This window comes from Lipotes vexillifer, unplaced genomic scaffold, assembly GCF_000442215.2.
Source record: "Lipotes vexillifer unplaced genomic scaffold, Lipotes_vexillifer_v1.1 scaffold451, whole genome shotgun sequence".
In the NCBI taxonomy this organism is placed as follows: Eukaryota; Metazoa; Chordata; class Mammalia; order Artiodactyla; family Lipotidae; genus Lipotes; species Lipotes vexillifer.
In genome coordinates this window covers 1,590,784-1,613,974 of record NW_006795989.1, presented here as the reverse complement: position 1 = coordinate 1,613,974, position 23,191 = coordinate 1,590,784, and the positions used below count along the sequence as shown (strand labels likewise).

Here is a 23,191-nt window from a genome sequence, read left to right as displayed (position 1 = left end):
TTAAAGTATAATAATATATTGAATTAACAAGTTGTAAGGAAGTGTACTTTCAATATCAAGGATGATTAATGGGATTTCAAATTATTACAACCTCTGTGGAAGGTAATTTGGTTAAAAAAATCCCTCATACTCTTTGATCCAGCAATTCCTCATCTAGGAATAACCTAGATATATTTACAGATGGAACTGACATGTACACATATATTCAATGCAGTAATGTTTGTAATAAAACAAGTTTGGGAGGAACCTAAATGTCCTTCACCAGAAGACAGATTAAACAAAATAAGGAATAAGTACTTGTAAAAATATATATATATACACTCTCTAAAATTTACTTTGTTAAGCAAACAAGAAAAAAAGCAAGGTATAAAACAAAACCTAAGAGGCAATTGTTCATGTAAAAGGAGAGGAAAAAAATAAGCTGAACATTTTTCACTGGGGAGGGGAATTGAGTGACTCAAGGACGGATAGATGAAAAACTTTTCGCTGTAGGTCCCTTTCATATCTTGGGGTTTTGAACCATATTTTAAAATATACAAATATGTATTTTAAAACTCTTTAGATAATATATAACCTTTTGGGGCTTCTCTCACATTTAAACATATTTCTGTATTTAACCATCAATTCTTAAAAAAAAATTCCAAATACTCTAAAAATGTATACAAGTAATAGAACATGTATTATGAATATAGATATTAAGATGTATAATATTGTTAAACTATTTAACTCACAGTATTTTTTAAGGCAAAGGATTTTTGCAACATCTAAATACCTAGTAGAATTTAAGCATTTGTAAAAGAAACAGTCAACCATAACACAAACTGATAAAACAAAGTACAGAAGTACTACCATAAAATTTTAACTTACTTAGATAATTTTCAAACCTAAAAATGGATGTTAACTAATGGAACAAGACATTGATGTCACTCAAGATTACTTAAAGTGTTTTATAAAGTATTTATAACATTTAGTAATAAGATTATTAAAGTAATATAAATGGGTAAAAATCTGAAAGTCAACATTTACTTTAACAAACTGTTACATGCTGGGAAGACTGGACAGCTACATGTAAAAGAATGAAATTAGAACACTCCCTAACACCATACACAAAAATAAACTCAAAATGGATTAGAGACCTAAATGTAAGACCGGACACTATAAAACTCTTAGAGGAAAACATAGGAAGAGCACTCTTTGACATAAATCACAGCAAGATCTTTTTTGATCCACCTCCTACAGTAATGGAAATAAAAACAAAAATAAACAAATGGGACCTAATGAAACTTCAAAGCTTTTGCACAGCAAAGGAACATAAACAAGACCAAAATACAACCCTCAGAATGGAAGAAAATATTTGCAAACGAATCAATGGACAAAGGATTAATTTCCAAAATATATAAACAGCTCATGCAGCTCAATATTAAAAAAACAAACAACCCAATCCAAAAATGGGCAAAAGATCTAAATATACATTTCTCCAAAGACGTACAGATGGCCAAACAGCACATGAAAAGCTGCTCAACATCACTAATTATTAGAGAAATGCAAATCAAAACTACAATGAGGTATCACCTCACACCAGTTAGAATGGGCATCATCAGAAAATCTACAAACAACAAATGCTAGAGAAGGTGTGGAGAAAACAGAACATTCTTGCACTGTTGGTGGGAATGTAAATTGATACAGCCACTATGGAGAACAGTATGGAGGTTCCTTAAAAAACTAAAAATAGAACTACCACATGACCCAGCAATCCCAGTACTGGGCATATACCCTGAGAAAACCATAATTCAAAAAGACACATGCACCCCACTGTCCACTGCAGCACTATTAACAATAGCCAGGTCATGGAAGCAGTCTAAATGCCCATCGACAGACGAATGGCTAAAGAAGATGTGGTACATATACACAATGGAATATTACTCAGCCATAAAAAGGAACAAAATTGGGTAATTTGTAGAGACGTGGATGGATCTAGAGACTGTCGTACAGAGTGAAGTTAGAAAGAGAAAAAATACCATATATTAACACATATATGTGGAACCTAGAAAAATGGTACAGATGAACCAGTTTTCAGGGCAGAAATTGAGACACAGATGTAGAGAACAAACGTATGGACACCAAGGAGGAAAACGGCAGGGGGGTGGTGGTGGTGGTGTGATGAATTGGGCGATTGGGATTGACATGTATACACTGATGTGTATAAAACTGCTGACTAATAAGGACCTGCTGTATAAAAAAATAAAATTACATTAAAAATTAAAAAAACAAAAAATCTGTTGCATGCCACAATATTTATAAACTTCTGGCACTAAACCAATCAAATAAGATTTACCAATTTATAAATTAAAATAAAAATAAAATTCATAATCATTTTCCTCAAAAAAATGAAGGTAAAAATATAACATGAATTACAATTCTAACAAAAGTCCTTTCATCTATGAGAACTTTCATTAGAAAAGAATGACTTTGGAGGGAGAATCTTATTAAGAAAAATATTGAGTAATCCAGTGGATACTACCGAAAGAAGAATATTCTTTATATACATATATATATATATATATATATATCTTTTAGTTTGAGGAAATTATATACTACAATGGGAAATGTCAAAAAATACATATGTGGCCTCTTGCCTTCTGAGATGGCCCACACTCTGTCTGTGGAGTGTTTCTCTAAATAAACCCACTTCTTACCTATCAAAAAAAATACATATTTAACTTTGACAATGTTATTTTATTGACCTCACCTATAATGTCTTTCTTCACCTCCATAAAGATTTTAACTTTTGACAGATTTGTTTAAGTAAACTGAGGAGGCAATTCCATTGTCTTCTGGCTTCTACTGTTGCTCTTGGGAAGTTGTCAACCTAACTGCCATTCGTTTGAGGGCCATTTGTCCTTTTGTTTCCAGCTGCTTCTGAGATGGATTTGGTTTTCATTGTTTTTCTGTAGTTTCATTCTGTGTCTACATGGGAATTTTTCTTTTTTTAATCCTGTTTGGGCTTCATTAAGCATCCTGAATCTGAATTCTTCCAATCACCCTAAAAAAATTCTTAGTATTTATCTCTTCAAATTGTGCTTCTGCCCAATCTCTCTCCTCTACTTCTGGAACTTCAGTTAGACACATTTTCACTCTATCCTTTGTGGCCTTAATCCTTTCATATTTCCTATGTCGTTTCTTTAAACTCCAAACTGGATTTCTTCAATTCTCCAATTCTCTCTTCACCTGTGTCTAATCTGTTATTAACCTAATTCCATCTTAATTTTAGTCTTTGAAGTCTTTGCAGATCTGTTTCTGCTGTATCTGTTTTTTTTTTTACATGATTAGTTTTTAACAAGCAAGCTCCTTTTCCTTAGAAAAAATATTCGTGGATATTCTTCTGTGGCTTAGGATGAAGGTGCATTCCTCCAGAAAAAGTCTGAGAAAGATTATCAGGCACCTAGTAGCATAATTCAGATTGAGGCCACCTTACATGCATGGTTCAAAAATTATTTTAACCACCCAAGTGACCACAAATCCATGCAAGTGCCAACTTGTTGAAACATCCCAGGACTTCCCCATTCTGCTCTGCTCAGGACCACACCAACTTTCCTCAGTCTTCTAGGGTTAATAAGGCAGCACAGATTTATTTCTGGTCCACTGTCATCCTGAGTATTACCTACACACAGCTTCAGAGGAAGAGGGTGTCCTGTTGGGCAAGCCTTGGGCTTTGACTTTTGCTTCCTGAACTCCTATAAGCATTTGAAATTGAAGCTCAAGTTCTCCCAGTCTAACAAAGGTAAAAACAGTTTAGGAACTCAGCTTATCTCCCTGCATTCCTATTTTTGTTTGTGTGTGTGTTTGTTTTCCAGTTAGGTTTTGGCTTGGTAATTTTTTCCTGTGCTGTCATTTCTTCAAGACGTTTTAAAATTCTGCCCGGCAGCCTTTGTTTTCAGTGAGACCATTTATCTGAATAACCAAGCTCACCATATCACCCAAATTTCCTTCAACATATTTTATTAACATCTGACTTCAAAAAAATTATGAAAAAATTCTGTATGCAAACTATCTTGAAAAGCAACTAAAAACTTAAAAATCCAATGTTCTTTGAAACACTAAATTTCAAAGGTTAAAAAAATTACAGGGGCTTCCCTGGTGGTGCAGTGGTTGAGAGTCCACCTGCCGATGCAGGGGACACGGGTTCGTGCCCGGTCCAGGAGGATCCCACATGCCGCGGAGATGCTGGGCCCGTGAGCCATGGCCGCTGGGCCTGTGCTCCACAATGGGAGAGGCCACAACAGTGAGGGGCCCGCGTACCGAAAAGAAAAAGAAAAGAAAAGAAAAGAAAATTACAGAATTCAATAAACCAAATATATTTCCTCTCATGTATTGGAGAATTCCCAAGTAAGTGTACTTTATAAACCAGCAATTTGAGTTTACCCTTAATGTTTGCCATGCCAAAGTAAGTGAAGTTTGGGTGAAAGTTACAAAAACAAAAAGTAAAATGATAAATAACATTTAACACAGAAGTACTGTTTTTAAGGACAAAAGCTGGAGTAATTCACCTTTTATACTTGTTTTTAAAAAAGTAAATCTATATAAAGTTTATGGATTAAGTTAAAACAGGAACTTTCTATATTTTTAAATATCTAGATGTCTTAAAGAATTTCCACTCATCAATTGGATGTTGGCATTGTGCACATATACATTAGTCCAAGTGAAAATGGGTGGGTAAGAATTAAAATGTTTATGCTTTACTAATTTGACAAACAACCTGTGAAATTTGATAAATCAAGTTGTGAAAACTCCTGTTTTTATATCATACATACACATACAAATGTCTCAGAAGTTTTACGTCAATATATACACCTAAATCTTTCTTATAACCAGTCAGGCATTTACTTTCTATACCAGGTTTTAAAGTTTTATCTGAAAGCATTTCAGAATTACAAGCAAGCAATTTTTTTTAAGGTACTTCAAAATCCTAGGTAAATTAGTAATGCTCTTTTGTAATTCCTTAAAATTGGATAATTCTTTTAAAACCTTTCTTTTAGGTCATACATCAAGATAGAATAATTCTAAATGTCAATGATGCTTATTCTAAAATACTTAAATGGCTGAGGGTATTAGACAATTCAAAAGGACAGTTTCTTTGTAGTTTTAGAAAAAATGTAGAGACATTTTTAAAACCTATGTTAACAGTAAAGATATTGGCCACGTATAATTTGATGAAAAATAATACATTGTTATAAATTGATGTCACACTCTAATTCTTAGAAATTAAAATTCAAGTTGCAAAATATGATAAATTCAGTTTTATTTCCCATTGTGCATTTTTCACCCAACAAATATTTAGAGTGCCACTATGTGCCAAACATTGTTCTAGATCCCTGAAACATATCAATGTATAAAATACAAACTATAATAAGTAAACTGTTCAGTATACTAGAAGATAAGCACTATAGGTGAAAAAATAGAGGAAAGGATGAGTTTTGAGGTGTTGGGAATGGGGGTGCCAATTTAAAATACGGGCAAGAGCAGATCTCACTGAGAAGATAACACTTTTACAAAAATTTTAAGAAAGCCAGGGATTTTGCCAAGCAGCTATCTGGATAAGTATCTTTAGAGCAGATAAAATAGCTAATGTAAAGAAAAGCCTTGAGGGGGGAATGTGTCTAGAATATTTAAGGAGGCCAGAGTGACTGAAGAAGAGACTTTATTTACTATGTGAATTATCTGTCATGCAGCTATCAAGCACAAAATTTTATACTTAAGTGGGTATCCTAGTATTCACTCCGTACACTTATTTTCTAATAATTATTCAACCTATCTGAATTTATGACTAAGAAACAACTGATTCTTAAACATATAAAAATGTTACTTTACAGATATAAATTCATTAAAAATGTATCATTAAAAAAAACCTATTCAATTCCTACTTGAAATAGGACCCTGGTTATTGTTTTTTAAGATTCCAATCAAGAGCCAGAACTCGCTAATTCAGCGATCAAAGTTCCATTATAATTTCTCAACTACTTACTGCTATAAAAACATTGTTTCATATAATACCAACGTCTTTCTAAAATATACAATATTATCATTATTACACCAATACAATTCTTATTAATACTTCCCTCCTCATATTAACTTAACACACTGCCACAGATAATCTACCCTCCCTAACAGATTTTTGGACTTCAAAAAAATTTGAAAATTTAGAGAATGAAATTTACAAATTTTCATCAAAAAGAGAAGTTTGAAACCCAGTTCTTGTGCTTTCACTAAATTTTAGTCAGTCTTTAAGCATTCCGAAAATATTCACAAGACATCAGAACATGAGTTTCAGGTTTTATTCAAAACCAAGTTTCAATCCTCAATACTATAATCAATAAAAGTGTAAGTGGTATTTAAAAAGTTTTGTCCCTTTGGTGTAACTGTCCCTTTTAGTACACACTTGCATATTAACTTATGTATTTAACCAAATAAAAGGATAGTGTCCTATACATTTCATTAATAAAATTCATGTAACAGATGAGCAATCTTTTTTGTGTGTGTGCAGAAGTCAATCTGGGAACTGTTATTGTATAAACTAGACATACTGACAATGTGGTATCCTGGGACTGGCATTTAGTAAAAAGAGATTTTATTCATGGCAAAAATTTTTCTAGGAACGAACTTTTGCAAAGTAACTACTCAAGTCTAACCTACCAATAAAACATAACTAATTTTCTCCCTTTGAAAAGGCTTTGCTCCTCCTCCAAAATGAATACTCTGGTCAATTAATGTCATTTTCCTCAAACTATATGAAGGCTATTATAGAGAATAAAAGGTTTCATAGCTTCTTAACTCTATTACTTTAAGACTCAAATACAAAGTAAAAATTAGTGAAACCAAGAGAATTTCTAACCAACAGGCAATTTTCTTTGAAAATTGTAAAGGAAACCTCCCCTCACTTAACTTCTAAATTTCTGTAGGCATTTGAGTTTTAAAAAAGCCCACAATTATAAATATCACAACTTACGGTTTTCCTAGAGCAAAATTACATTCACATAATTCTAGCCATTATGAAATTTCAGATGTTCATACTTTTTCTCCAGCTCTATTTTCCTAACAGCTTAGCTGCAATTCTAGATTAACTATTGAGCTAGTGTTTTTGTAATTAAGAAAACTTTCATGAAATAGTCACAAGTCATCTGTTTACAATACTGCGAAAAGCTAGAAGCAAAACTTAGCTTAAAAACTATCAAGCTGTTTCAACTTCTCAGAGCATGTTTTTTCTCCCTTTCATTGAGACCTCGGCACTAGTGCTTCTCTTTGCCAGGGATTCTGTGTGTAATTTCATACTTCCATTTAGAAAGTCTTGTTCCTCATAGAAAGGAACGAAATTGTTATTTGTAATGAGGTGGATGGACCTGGAGTCTGTCATACAGAGTGAAGTCAGAAAGAGAAAAACAAATACTATATGCTAATGCAAATATATGGAATCTAAAAAAATGGTACTGAAGAACCTAGTGGCAGGGCAGGAATAAAGATGCAGACAGAGAGAATGGACTTGAGGACACCGGGAGGGGGAAGGGTAAGCTGGGATGAAGTGAGAGTGGCATGGACATCTATATACTACCAAATGTAAAATAGCTAGCTAGTGGGAAGCAGCCGCATAGCACAGGGAGATCAGCTCGGTGCTTTGTGACCACCTAGAGGGGTGGGATAAGGAGTGTGGGAGGGAGACACAAAAGGGAGGAGATATGGGGATATATGTATACGTATAGCTGATTCACTTTGTTGTACAGCAGAAACTAACACACCATTGTAAAGCAATTATGCTCCAGTAAAGATATGTTAAAAAAAAGTGTCTTGTTCTTCTAGAGGATTTCCCTGACCCACTCTAACATACACTCCCCATGTTTTCTCAATCAGAGAACCTACCACCCAGTATTATAATCGTCTCCTACACCAAACTGTAAATTTGTTCACTAATGTGTCCATAGCATCTAAGTGTCTAGCATGCATTTACTCAGCAGATACTTTAAAGTTAATTCCATCTTTCGCTGATATATAAAATGAAAGCAAGAACCTGAAAGAAGGCGTTTTCATGTATGTTTTTACCTGAAGCCACATAAAAATTTATGAAAATATATAGATGGTGTGGGGCCTGAAAATATACCAGATGACTTTTTTCAGAATCCATAAATTCAATAGTCAATTGTGATACAGAAAAACAGTGTAACACTTCAGGCAATTTTATCTGAATATAATCCAGGCAAATATATCAACAGGCATCTGTAAGTCTTCATTCTACCTACTGTTTTGGATACTTTTAAGGACTCCACATGTAAATTACTTGTCAAAAGGACTTGCTAACAGAATTCTGCATATTTTAATCTGCACAGAATCTCCTAAAAGTTAAAGTACAGCTTATACTTTTCTTTCTATCCAGAAAGCATCATCCTATCCAAAAAGAATAAGCATTACAGAATATATGAAATTTCTAGTTCTTCAATTGTGGGAAACTTAGAACTGCTAAATTCTCTCATAAGGTAAGTAACTTAAATTTTGATATAACATTATAATGGTTTATTTAGAATCAGTTGAACTGTATCAGGAGGATGCATGAAGATATTTCAGTTTTCAGTGACATAGTCTGGGGAGGTACTCAAAAAGTATGTCTTGAATTTCTAAGTCTGATAAACCACAAGGTTCAAATAATTGGAAATGCTGATTTTCAATAAATGTGATTTTCCCATTAACTATAGGAATTAACACCCTTTCACTTTTTCTTAAAAAGGAAGCTAGATATTGTGCTCCCTGCCTTTAATCTTTCATTTTTATTTTTTCATGAAAAAAAAAATCACAATAAAGTACAGACTGTCCTATCAGAAAACTTATTTTGCAAGACTTCTATGGAAAGAAAAGTATAGAGATAACCGTTCAGTAAGCAAATTGCAAGGTAACATACTTTACCTAAATTCTAAATTTTGGCCTTGATTTGATAAAATTCCATCCTAATAAAACTCCTAATTGCTAAATCAGAAACGAAAGGTAAAATTTCTTGTTCTCACATTAATGCTGAATGTAAATATTTAGAGCTATAAAAAATACATTCTTAGGGCTTCCCTGGTGGCGCAATGGCTGAGAGTCCGCCTGCCGATGCAGGGGACGCAGGTTCGTGCCCCGGTCCGGGAAGGTCCCACATGCCGCGGAGCGGCTAGGCCCGTGAGCCATGGCCGCTGAGCCTGCGCATCCGGAGCCTGTGCTCCGCAACGGGAGAGGACACAACAGTGAGAGGCCCGCGTACCGCAAAAAAAAAAAATACATTCTTAGAAATTTCTTAAAGGGTCAGAATTGCTAAGATTTGCCGCTTTTGTGTTCGGAATTCCTTTCTACTATTTGAAATCTGAACCAAGTACATAGTGCAGAAGAGTTTAAAAACCGTGAAGGGTAAAAACAGAATTTTGCAAAGTAGAATTTTAGAACTAAGATTTTATACAAACCCTAAGATGCAGTTATGTGTTAGTTATTGTACAATGCCATCTTCCAAAATATTCGTAGCAATTTTATGTGGTTTTGAGTAGTTATACATATTTTTTCAAATGTACCCCCAAATCCTAATAGCTAAATAAGAATGAAAGAAACACTTGAGCAAAGAAAAAAGGAGTCAGTTATGAACCTACTATTTAGCTATTTCTACAACTGTGTTTTAGGTCCTTTAGGTTGTTAGTACAGTGGTTAGTGAGTAGGAGCCCAGACCTAGGAATTAGATTATCTGAGTATAAAGCCCCCAGCTTTCCTATTTACTTCCCAGTAGCTTAAACTTTAGTCTTGTTATCTTAGGAAAGCTATTTAAGAACTCTAGATCTCAGAAAAGCTGAACATTTGAAAAAAATGGGATAATACTTACCTACTTCAAAAAGTAAACTGTGATTTGTCAGATATCCCATGTAAAGTACTAAACACAGTGCCCAGAATATATTAAAGGCCTAATTATTTTTAGCTATTACTGTTTAGGCAAGTAATCAGAATAAAGAAAAAAATCACTATCAATAACAACTTAAAATCAACAATGGATTTTTTTTTTTTTCGGTATGCAGGCCTCTCCCGTTGCAGAGTACAGGCTCCGGACGCGCAGGCTCAGCGGCCATGGCTCACGGCCCTAGCCGCTCTGTGGCATGTGGGATCTTCCCGGACTGGGGCATGAACCGTGTCCCCTGCATCGGCAGGCGGACTCTCAACCACTGTGCCACCAGGGGAGCCCAACAATGGATTTCTTAAATGCACTCTTTATTTCTAAAAATGTATTCTAGAAAATATTTCACCTCCAAAAATATCCTCACACACTCTTCTTTTCCTCAAATAATGTGCACATAGAATATTTTTTTCCATGAAATTTAGTTCTGTAGATCTACACTTAAAATGTGATATAATTGAAAAACACCTACTTATTTCTAAGAACAAGTACAATCCTATGCATATTTTGGGTAAGATCCTCAAAACTTTTAACTCACTGCAAATATATTTAAATTTAGAATAAAATAAGTTGCCTCTTAGTAATAAAAATATAAAAAATTCCCACCCCACTCTCTAATATCAGGATAGTTATAAAGACAGCTCTTGTCTATAATCGATACTGGGATGTTTCCATTTACGTCATAATTTACAAATTATTGGAAACACCTGAATTCACATTAGTTTTCCTACTGGGAAGGGGAAGGAAGAGTGAGAAATAATATGAAATCTCTGTGTTAAATTTAAGTAAAAGGCACAGCAGAAGGACCATTATAAGAAGTTAAAATACAAGTGATTTCATCCATCATAGAAATAAGGCATTTTAGAAAGAATATGAGACCGCTGGAAAAATATAAACATGAGCTGGGTATGAAATTATATTAGAACACTGTTCCTTTTCAGTGGGATAATGGTACTGTGGTTATGTAGGACAATATTCTTTGTATAGAGAAAGATAAACATGTATGGCAAAACATAACATTGAATCAAGGAAGAAGGTGTATAGGTATTTACTGTAATACTTATATTATTCTTTCGACTTTTGTTTCAGAATTTTCATAATAAAAAATTGGGAAGGCAAAAAAGAGAGAAAAATTAATGGCTTCCCTAAGGTCACACTGATTCAATGGAAGAGCTAAAAGCAGTAAATCCTAGGTCACCAGATTCCAAATTGTGTCATTGTTATTCCTCCACACTATCCTTTGTAGAGTAAAATTTACAAATTCCTTGCATTTCTTTAAATAAATTAACAATTATTTAAACATCCCTTCCACACTAGCAAAAATTATCAGGCCACTGTCTTAGTAATAATGGGGAGAATTCTGACCGTGACATTGAGACACACAGCAAATAACTACCCCAACTAACTATAAAATATTAAATCACAGACACATACATAAATAAGTTCTTTCAACTTGGAATGTCTGTTCTTTAAGTGTAAATCTCATCAACTATTCTGTGAACAATGGGAAACTTAAATGCACAACAGAACAGCTTACTTTGGAAAAAATACCACTTCCGTGCTTTAAGCACCCTTTAATTGCTGATAGAGAAATTATTTCCTTTGAAGTGTTAACTTTCTAATTTGCACCTCAAACAACTGAGAATTTAAATAAGTACTTGAAAAATATAGCATTTTCAAACACAAATATTTATCCAGATGATCTTTCTGACTGTTTTAAAATCAAAGATCTCATGACTTTTAAAACACGTATTAATTCTTACTTGAAATAATTTGCCATTTGGTCAACTAAGTAAATCAATATATTTATTTCCCATAGCCTACAATGATTGTTATGAAAATATACAACCAGTTAAGTTTCTGTATGAGTTGGGGAGCAAATTTTTTAATCTTCCCCTTATGATTTGTGAGAGAATTTAAAAGCATTACTGACAGAATATATGATTTTATATTTGGAAAACTTGCTACAATCATAAAATGCACAAATCTTGTAAATCCTCCTCTTTTCTAACTATTAGTAAGCTGTTCCAAAGAAAAAAAAATGAGGGCAAGGAGAAGCTAGTACCTTACAACAGTTTTCAAATACAAATAAGCCTGAACTTTAAGTACGTATTTATATTCAACAATAAATACACTGAAAAACCCTAGATAATGTCAGAAAAACATCACTGATTCAAGCAAAAATCGTAATAGATTCAAAATTGAGTGGGCAGTTGTTGAGAAACAGGATTTTTACAGAGTCTCAAAATATCTCCCCACTATTTTATTAGTTACAAAAGTAAACAGTAACTACACAGTGGAGAAAATGGTCAACATTGACATCATCAGTAACTGGTAAATGAACGTGACGTGTCTCTGAAGAGGACACACAACCATTTGTAGCTTTTCAGCTATACTCTATATAACCTGAATCTAATGAGGAAATATTAAATTTAAGACTGAGAAACTGTTCAACATCCAAGGAAACTGGAGTGGAATGACAACTATATACAATGATCTTGGATTAGATTCTGATTTAAAAGAAAACTGCTCTAAAGGGCATTATTAGATCAATAATTAAAGAAGAAAACGGACTGCAGATGAAAATTCTATTAATGTAAAATTTCCTGGGTTCCATAAGTTTCTTTACGTACGAGAGTATCTTTGTTATTAGCAAACACACTGATGTCATGATGTATGCAACCCAATCCCCTATGGTTCATGAAAAACAGAACTGAAAAAGTTTATGTCAGATGTTAAAAACTGGTCAATCAGGTTAAGTGATGGACATATAATTTGAATCTTTAATCTAAAAGAATGATAATCTAAATAATGAATATGTTTTAAGCATTTTCTCACCTATTAACATTCTAATTAATAGAACCACAAAACCTTAAAAAAATCACTTATTACACAACTGTTAAAACTGGTAATCAAAAGAAATGGTGGATGAAAGAATTAAAATAAATGTATAGACAATACAGGAAACCAAGTTATTTTGTTGGCAATCTTCCCCAAATACTTTTAAGCTCTTCTATGACAATCTACACTTTCACCAGCTGTTCTGTTAAGGTAATGTCATTTTTGACATTTAAGTTTTATGAAATTTGGATATTACTTGAGCACTTTTATAAATATCATTGGTGGCAAAATTCTCAGTTATAGCTGTAAAGAGCCAACTCTTGAGAATAGACATTAACTAGAAATATTAAAAATACCATTAAAAAATAACATTTCATTTAAAAACTATCAAAAGCCACTAAGGGGGCTTCCCTGGTGGCGCAGTGGTTGAGAGTCCGCCTGCCGATGCAGGGGACACGGGTTCGTGCCCCGGTCCGGGAAGATCCCACATGCCACGGAGCGGCTGGGCCCGTCAACCATGGCCGCTGAGCCTGCGTGTTCGGAGCCTGTGCTCCACAACGGGAGAGGCCACAACAGTGAGAGGCCCGTGTACCGCAAAAAAAAAAAGCCACTAAGGAAACAAAATTTTTTAAATAAAGGGACATGAGTTAAACACACTCATCTGTGTAATGAAAAATTTAGGAATGAATCGAAACTGAACTACAGGAATAGCTAGAAATAATGAATGGTTCTCTGTGACAACAATCCATTTTCACCCCCCAGAAGAATGAATCTTTTATATTACAAAGACTCAAGTACTAATTAAATGAATGGATGTTAGCTAATAATCTGAAAATATGAAGATGTGGTATTCATATGTTTAAAAATTCTCAGGAGTAAGGGTAAGAGTCAGCTATCAAAAAAAGCTGCGGTAATCTTTTTTTGGTGGGCCACGCTGCACGGCATGTGGGACCCTAGTTCCCAGACCAGGGATCGAACCTCCAGGGATCAAACCCGTGCCCCCTGCAGTGGAAGCAGGGAGCTTTAATCATTGGATCCCGCCAGGGAGTCCCTGCAGTAATCCTTTTAAGCCACAGCTTAAGTGGCCCTCTCTTAACACATGAGACTTCCTTACAAGTTGATTCTTAGAATTTGGGACTTAGGTGATTATATTGTGTTTAAAATAAAAAGTTTATGGAGTTAGAAAATCAGGCTTCAAACCCAGGAATAAAATTAAGTTCAGAAAAATAAATAAAACTGACCAAGTTCAATAACGCAACCCTAAACCTGACTGCAGATTTAATAGTTACCACACTGTCAAAAATACTACCAAGCAAATTGTAGATACCTCTAAAGATTACTCCTTGATTGACTATATACTGATTGATAAACCACAACATGGTATAGTCAAAAGAACAATCACTTTATACTCCAGACAAGTATAGGGAGTATTCTGCCAGGTATGAAATATACTCATGGCAATAAGATTCAATTATTGTCCTCTAAAGAAAGCCTCAATTACGAAAACTGGCTACCAGAAACACCTAAAAATAACAGGTCCCACATGTCCATCCTTTGGAGATTGAGTCAGCAATGCAGGAATAATAATTACAAAGCCTGAATGTTTTAAAAGCTTCCCAGGTGATCCTAAAGTTATGTTATTTGCAAACTTTGGCTCTAAGGGATAACAATCTCTTGACTTATTTTACACATGCATAAAACAGGGGGCTAAGCTAATCCATCGTTCAGCTCTAAATCTGATTTAAACCTAATATCCATTTTGGCTTTAAATATGTAATACATACATAGCCATAGTCAATATAAGACCATTTTACGTCTTATATCGATGACAATTTCTGTAACGTTTGTCTTATATTGATGACGATTTCTGTAACATTTGTCTTATATTGATTGACAATTTCTGTATTCAATTTGAAGGAAAAGAGTGCTATTTCATGATGATGGTTTTCTTGAAGTTTTTTTTAATTCAACAGACTATGGCTATGTATGTATTACATATTTAAAGCCAAAATGGATATTAGGTTTAAATCAAATTTAGAGCTGAAAGATGAATTAGCTTAGCCCCCTGTTTGATGCATGTGTAAGCCAGTGGGAAGCAGCCAAATAGCACAGGGAGATCAGCTCCGTGCTTTGTGACCACCCGGAGGGGTGGGATAGGGAGGTTGGGAGGGAGGGAGGGAGGGAGGGAGACGAGACGCAAGAGGGAAGAGATATGGGAACATATGTATATGTATAACTGATTCACTTTGTTATAAAGCAGAAACTATCACACCATTGTAAAGCAATTATACTCCAATAAAGATGTAAAAAAATATATATATATAAGACCATTTCCCTTGTTATTTTGTGAGGTGATGGACGTTAACTAAACCCTGTGGTAATCATTTCACAATACATACATATATCAAATCATTATGTTGTACATCTTAAACTTATGCTGCATGTCAATTGTATCTCAATAAACTGAAAGAGAAAAAAAAAAAGACCGTTTCCCATATACAGGAATCTTTAGACAAAGACTTATAATAATGTTATCTGTATATGCTAGAGCTAAAACTTTGTATTTAAAAAAAAAGGTTGTAACTGAACATGTTCTGTAACATGAATTAAAAAGTATTAGGAAGATTAAGAATAGCTTTGGGACTTTATCTTTGGACCTTTTTACATTTCAAAGTAATTATTCCAAAACAACATTTCAGTACTGTCCTTGACATCAGACTCTGTTTTCAGAACTATCACTTAACATTTCCAAACAGAAAATTTTTCTTTGGAGGCTTCCTAGCATACAAAATGGTAAAACTTACCCCAGGTTATGCTTTCCTGAGCTTTAGAAAAGCCGTTTAGTTTCTCAACAGGTTGTATTCAAAGCAAATATTCACCATTTTGTTGAATTTGCTGCAGATTCTGAATACGTGGGGGAAAATTTTATACAGAATTTATTATGCCATTATACTAACCAACTACTTGTTTTCTGCTCCAAAGTTGCTAAGAGTAAAAATGTTTAGTAATAAAAGTTAAAGTTTAAAATGGAAGTTATTTACAAGCAAATAAATGCATTCTTGTCCACATTTAGAAGTGCAGCTTTTCATAGACATCACTAGTATTATTTCAGACATCTTCATTTCTTGGAAATGCCTTGCGCCAGACTCATTTCATTTAAAAGGAACAGCTGTTTGCAAGTTGAAGGCACACACTAACACACTAGAAAACGCTTGAGCCTTTATGAGGCCTTTTTGTCTTTTAAGAGAAAGTCAATTAATTGCCACCAGGTTCCCTTATGCTCAAAGTTAGAACCAAAACCACAGAGCACCCTAAAAAAGGCTTTTCATGTTAGGGTTAGTTGTTTCCAAATATGGAGGTTTCTAACTCCACAGTATTATAAAAGGCTTAGGGGAGTTTGTGTTTATTCATGGATGCCACATGTTGGAGCCTACCTTTAATGAGTATCTCTTGGGATGTCGAGGGGGTTGTATAGCAGATTAATCCCCCAAGACCTTACTGACTACAACCCCCGGTAATTTAAAACACTAATTACTTGGTATTGTATATTACTATGTTATTCCATAAATGCCCAAGAAATTTACGCTAAGCTACTACCCACAGGGAAACCTCAAACTGCATGATCCAATAGCCCTTTATGTTTCACAACAAATTTTGGAATGTATACACTTAAAAAAATCTGGTTAGAGATCGCTTTTCCAGATTTTCAGAATATACCATAACTCTTATTAGATACACAAAATATAAAAAAAGCCTGGCTAAAAGTTTTAAGAGTCTTTGAAGAGGGAGAAAAAATGAACCTTTTTTCCCAATATTCTTATAAGTGACTCAATGATTATAAATTTGTTTTATAAAGAAATATAAAAATGATCAGGTTGATTAGTACAAGATTTTGCCTGAAAATAAAGGGCTACACTTCACATAAAATAACAAATTACCTAGAAGACATAAAGAATAAAAAAACAAGATTTTTTTTTTAAGAGAAATTCTGTTATCTGAATTAACTACGTCTTTTTGCAAATAGTTTTATTTTGCAAAGCCTGGGGTGAAAAGAAAAGGCTCCAAGGAAAAAAATGTACAGATCATGTTAGTCGAAGTGACAAAACCTAAACATCTGTGCTACAATAATGGAAGGGAAAATGAATGGGATTAGATATTTCAGTAAGACCTAAAATAGAAGTTTACTACTTAAAACAGTAAATGTAAATATTTCCTTTGTTTTAAAAACAGTATGTAATTATCCATATCATTTTCAGATATTTGATTACTCACTTCAGTGTTTGCAAAATTTGTTTTCTTTTATACCCCTACACTACATTTATACATGCATTTAAGAAACTATAGATTAAAAAGCATATTGCATTTTAGAGAAAAATCTGAATAATCACACAGACATGGACCAACATTTATTACAAACAGGAAAAGAGCAGATCTATAAGAAAAGAGTACAGATTTTTTTAAAAAAAGATTGCAAGCTGAAGTATAGAAAAGAAATCTATATAATTAAAATTTTTTTCCTGCATTTAAAAATCACATTGCTCAATATATACAAAACATAATACAGTAGTTTAAACTGTTATTTAGAGGAATTAAAACAGTATCGACAGTGGAGAAGTTTATTTCAATTTAGGTCACCCATGTTCCATCCTGAGTTCACTTCGATTTTCCAAGAAGAAAGGTATTTTTAAAAGTCATTTTTCCCAAGTAGAAAGGTTAGTTTGAAAAACTGAAATATGTACGTCACAACTCAGTATTTATAAGAAAAGGATTCACATTAAAAAGTTTTTAATAAAAGGCAATCAATTCTCTACATACTTTTATTAAAGAATTACAGCTTTCACAGACAGCAAGATACATTGTTGCTATTACCAGCAGCATTACCTTCTTCATTTCTCCTTCGGCTAACAATAAAAAAAAATCATCCTTTCATAAGAAAATTTCTTATGAATGTGGCCCAATTCAAAACAACTTACTTCTAAAACTAAGTTATTTGTAGCTTACAGTATGCTGTCACATTGATTACCTAGCTACATGAAGAGCTAGAGAAACCAAAAGGGGGAAAGGCAACTTAAAAAATGTAGCAAAACTATAAATTTTCTCAATTTGCTAATATTTAGTGACCCTTCTGACCACTCTAAAAAGGGGTTCTTGAAAGAGCACTTAGGCTCTAAAGGGGTATTTCACTTAACTCTATAGTGTTTAAAAACTCCCATTTCTTAAACTCTAAAATATACTGTACTGCAGATTTAAGACACCTGTATATGAACTAGAGATGTATTAAAATGTTTCCTTTACTAAAACCAAGCAGCAGCAAAACTATTTTCATGTCATAACAATTTAGACTCTATACTGCATCACTTTAAGAAGAGCCATACAATTGTTTGCTGTTATGATATGGCTAGTAGCATTTTGGAATTCAAGAAGAAAGCAAAGAATTTCAAGCAGTTGAGGCAAAATGTGATCTCCCATATAATATATACAACATTAAAGTAATTTGGCTTAATTTTGAAATTATGTATGTGTTACAAATATATAGACGTTGGTCCTAAGGGAATTTTACCTCCAATAAGCAACAAAAATAAAAGTGGGTAATGAATTAAGGATGACATTTTAAAGTTCAAATTTTACACAAGTAGCTTTTTAGCAAGTAGTATTGCTAAATGCTCAGAAATGAGAAAAGGTGATATACTGGCAAATATTAAAAATATCAGACTAGTGTCATTAACTTCTTTACTAAAAATTATTTATAATATGCTTCCATTTGCAATTGATGTTTCAAGTTTAAAAGTAACCCCCCTACTTCCCAAACCCCTAAAACACACCCGCTTCCTTTGCCACTTTGTTCGTAAGTAGGATTTACAAGAAATTTCTCTGGGGAAGCAAATTATCTCATTTTTAAAGATGTATGTATTTTCTATTAGAAAAGAACTAAATGTATTTGGACTCACACACACTGGTTTAACTGAACATAAACAATTTTCCCACCATGAAGTACTGAGTTACAACAAATGTATTAACAAAACTTTATTTTCTTGAGAGTGCATACAGGATGTTATGTAAACACTGTTAGTATTATCTTTAAAGACATTCTTATTATTACTTCAGATTTTAATGTATTATAAATATATGTCTTCTCCAGAAATATTAAAGGCCACATTGGGTGATACGGCCAAAGGAAACTTTAGCCCCTCACAGGCTAAACAAAGTACAATTGTGAAAATAAAGAGCAAATTAAGAAAGAGGAAAACATAGCTCAGGATATGCATTTTTAAAATTTGCATTCAATTTAACATCTTAATTCCTAAACCAGAAATATAAAATTTATAAAATACACATATATATTCTTTACCATTTTTCTCTCAAAAGGTGTTTTATACAAACATTCATATTTGTGTGTGTATGCGTGTGAAACTGCAAACATTACCAACTAAATCAATCAGGCAACTGCTAACAGCTCTGAAATATTCCATGAAATGAGCCTGTTATTTAGACAACTTTCAGCCCTCTGGAATAACATCTGGTCTCAGAATTTTTTTTAGAATGCAGTTTGTATTTTTAGCTAGGAAATGGGAGAAACAGACTCACTATGCTTATACTTACAGAATGCGGTATCTAACAGCCAATTTCAGTTTCACTTATGCTATAATAAAATGCATGAATAATACCTGAATATTTGAGAAACTGAAAGAAACTTCTAAAACTCAGAACGCACCACTTCATTATACAAAAACTATCATGTACCAATTATGTTAATTTCTAATGAGCCTGCATATAAGCTAATATGTAAAGTTAAACTGGAATGAAGACCAAGTACAGGTGATCCTGGCTTCAGCACACTTCAGACAGGTCTATTCACTCACCTGGTGAATTCCATGACAGTCTACTCTGATGATTAGATATACTGAAGGAAGGAAATGGTCCCAAAAGATAAGTGATAAAACCTTAAGGATATGCTCTTGGTCCAAAACCACAACCAGACTCCACATAAGGTACAATCTCTCTCACACATACAAACACACAAACACACATACCACATACACAACCACACAGAAAAAATTGAACACACACACAATGTTCCTGCTATTGTCCAGTAATTCCCCACCTCCCAAAGTAATACAATATAAACTACAGCACAAATACAGTGAGTACACTGTAGCCTCAATTTAAATCTGCTGTTGGTTGGGTCCATTTCTGAGGGACACATCACAGGTGACACTGTGTTGTGTTGAAGTCAGTACTGCTGATAACTAAAGCCCTTTGATAGGTCCAAAACAGACCCACATGTTATCAAATTTCAGCTACTGTGGAATATGTTATGACGAGGCTGCAGTGTACTTGATTATGTTGAGAATTTATATTACAAAATTAATACTCAAATAAGAATACTTAAGTCATAAAAAGAAATGGATATCATTTTCAGCTTAATGTGGATATCAACTATTCCCATCTTACCCCTTACATCTCATTAATATATCACCTGAAAAATGACTACTTGGTGCCAACTGTTATCGATACATTCACTCTTTATTATCATCTGGATTGCTAATTCCGGTCTTCAAAAATGAACATTTCCCTTCTAATCATAACCAAGAATGGGGCCTTTACTCTTTAAAATAAACATGCCTGACTTCAAATTTCAAGAGAGTTAGAAAGAAAAAAAACAAAAAGTATCATTGGGTAAATTATGATTACATAGGTTTGAGTTCATATTAGCTTATTCCTGTATAATGTAAACTTTATCCTATAGAAAAACGTTTTTTTAAATTATTGAAGTGCTTACATTTATTGACAAACCATGCATTTTCACAAAATTAAAATCGAAAATAATTTTTCACCTAAAGGTTTCATTTAACCAGAGACACTCAAAATACCCTATGAAACTAAGTTAACATTTCTGTATTTTCTTATACCGTTCATATTAGTTTGTAAATAGGAATAAAAAGAAAAATGAGTTCTAAATAAATGACACAGGAGGCAATAAATTGACACATGACAAGTAAATAAAAGGCTAAAGCACTCCAATACCATTGAAACTGTTTTAATGTTGTTGCAACTCCAAAATGCAACAATCATCAGCTTGTAAAGACCGAAATTTCAAAAATTCATTTTAATTACTCCTTCATACCTATTTTACAAAATAAAGGCAAGAGACATTTTAAATCCTCCTTGTCCTAGTTGTGCTATCTATGTTCCTAATTTGTTTTCTATCACTATAGTGTATGTTGCAATTCCCATCAAAAGCTATATAAGAAAAAATAAAATAAAATATTAACCTCTGCTTCAATGTACAGTTTCCAGAATCTGCCAGAACTGGGGAACTGGGCAACAAGGCGTTCATAAGTCTTCCGTGCTTTGTCTATAGGTTGATTCTAAAATTGAAAACCAATAAACAGCATTTACAATGTTAGGATTATAAATGTATTATTTACTGCAGAACCAAGTAGTGTGATTGGACCCATAGAGAAGGAAATGTAATCCTATATCACTAAACCTGTGCCTCTCGAATGAGAATGCTCCAAGCGTCAAGGTCATAGGGATTCTCTTCTAATTTCTTTTCGGCTTTCTTCACTTTCTCTGGGACATACTCAGCTGCCTAGGGAGAAAAAAAACAATGAACTGAAGTTACTGTTTTAAAAATCTCAGGCCTAATTTAATTCAAGCACAACATATCAGCCCCCAGATGCAGTATCACAGTACAAAGCATAAAAATGTCCTCTTATAAAAGAGGCCTGTGTTTCCTATAATCTATATATACTCTTATCATAAATCTCTTGCATAATAACAAAATCAAGTGAACACATACTTTTAAAAAACATTTTTAAAACTTAAATAAACCCATCTTTTACATGAAATAATATAGAGCAGCAGTTCTCAAACTTTGTAGTCTCAGGACCCCTTTTATACCCTTGAGTATACCAAAGAGCTTTTGTTCATGTGGGTTATTTCAGGATTTACCATATTAGAAATGAAAACTGAGAAAAATGTTAGATATTTATTCGTGTACAAATAACAATAAAATTATTTACATGTTAACATAACATTTTAATGAAAAATAACTTTAAAAATTCAGCGAGATTATGTTACATATATTTGCACATCTATATAACGTCAGACTTCAAAATACAGCTGGATTTTCTTATCTGCTTCTGCATTCAACCTTCTGCAATATCAACTCATGTAAAAATTCCACTGCAGACTCATGAGATTAACAGTGAAAAAGGCAAATAATGTCTTAAATCTATTATTAAACAGTATGAACTCACAGGTCCTCTGAAAGTCTTGGGAACCCACAGGGTCCCTGGACCAACTGAGAAACACTGAGAAACACTGCTATACAGAATTCATCCTGAGCCACAAAGAAAAAGCATGAAATGACATGGAAATTTTATTTTTGATATGAAAGTTTTAAAAGCATGACTCACAAAGTGTATATACAGCATAATGAAAACTATAAAAGAAATCCATAATAAAACAGATTGAAAAGATGGTACTAAAATATTTAGTAGTCATGTCTGGGTGATAGGTGGTAGAAGTACAGGTAACTCCCCCCCCCTTCTTTTAATATTTTCTAAACTCTTTAATAAGATAGTTTTATTTTTCTTATAGAAATATAATCTTAAAAAATTAATACCTAAAACAGTAGCTAGGACCTGAGGCATAAATACAAGTATTACTTCTCAAATTTTTGTTCAGAATACTACTGTGTGCCACAAAAAGAAAGTGATACTCAAAAAATTAAGATAAATGTTAATCTGTACTAAGTTTGGTTTTACCTTTTTTATAGGACTTCTTGAAATCCACAGTGTGGCAATAAATATCAGTAACATTCAAGAGGGGATAGAGAGGGAAGCATTGCCCCAATACCTTTCTTTTTCCTTTTTTTTTTTCCCTTAGTGGCAATTAATATTTTACCAAGCAATTCTGTCAAAATAGCAGCTGGGAAGAAAATTTTCAAGTCATGTGCCTAGGGAAAAAAAATCACCTGGAAGAAGTATACTTTTCTTTGGAATAAATCAGTTTCTACCACTGATAAGTATACATTTATTTAGAAAGAAAACCATGTTTTAAAAGACTAATATAATTTTGTATCAAAATTAGGATATTCAACTAATACACAAGAGCTTTGTAAGTAGCTTGCTTAAACTACTTTAGTTTAGAAACTAAAACTGGAAAAGTTTAATAAAGGAGGACCACTGGTCCCACCCACATATTAGAACATAAAATGACAAATAAAGAGTACTGCAATGGTGATAAGTCACCAGATCAGGATGGTTCAAAAAGAGGATATATGGAAAATCAGCAAATAATAAAGGTGGCATTTCAAATCGGAATGTTGGGTTATTCAATGCATGGTGCTAGAATAACTGTATCTATCAAAATAAAGTTGAATTCCTATTTTACCCT

General features: G+C 33.3%; 1 protein-coding gene across 1 annotated transcript in view; it reads right to left on the bottom strand.

The window, feature by feature from the left end:
* CSTF3 (cleavage stimulation factor subunit 3) overlaps positions 1–23,191 on the bottom strand; it is a 70,820-nt gene that overhangs the window by 35,599 nt on the left and 12,030 nt on the right. The window contains exons 2-3 of the mRNA XM_007468087.1: positions 21,279–21,380; positions 21,061–21,156 (exon numbers count right to left, since the gene is read on the bottom strand). Coding sequence (XP_007468149.1) covers positions 21,061–21,156; positions 21,279–21,380 — 198 coding nt within the window. The remainder of the gene's footprint in view (positions 1–21,060; positions 21,157–21,278; positions 21,381–23,191) is intronic.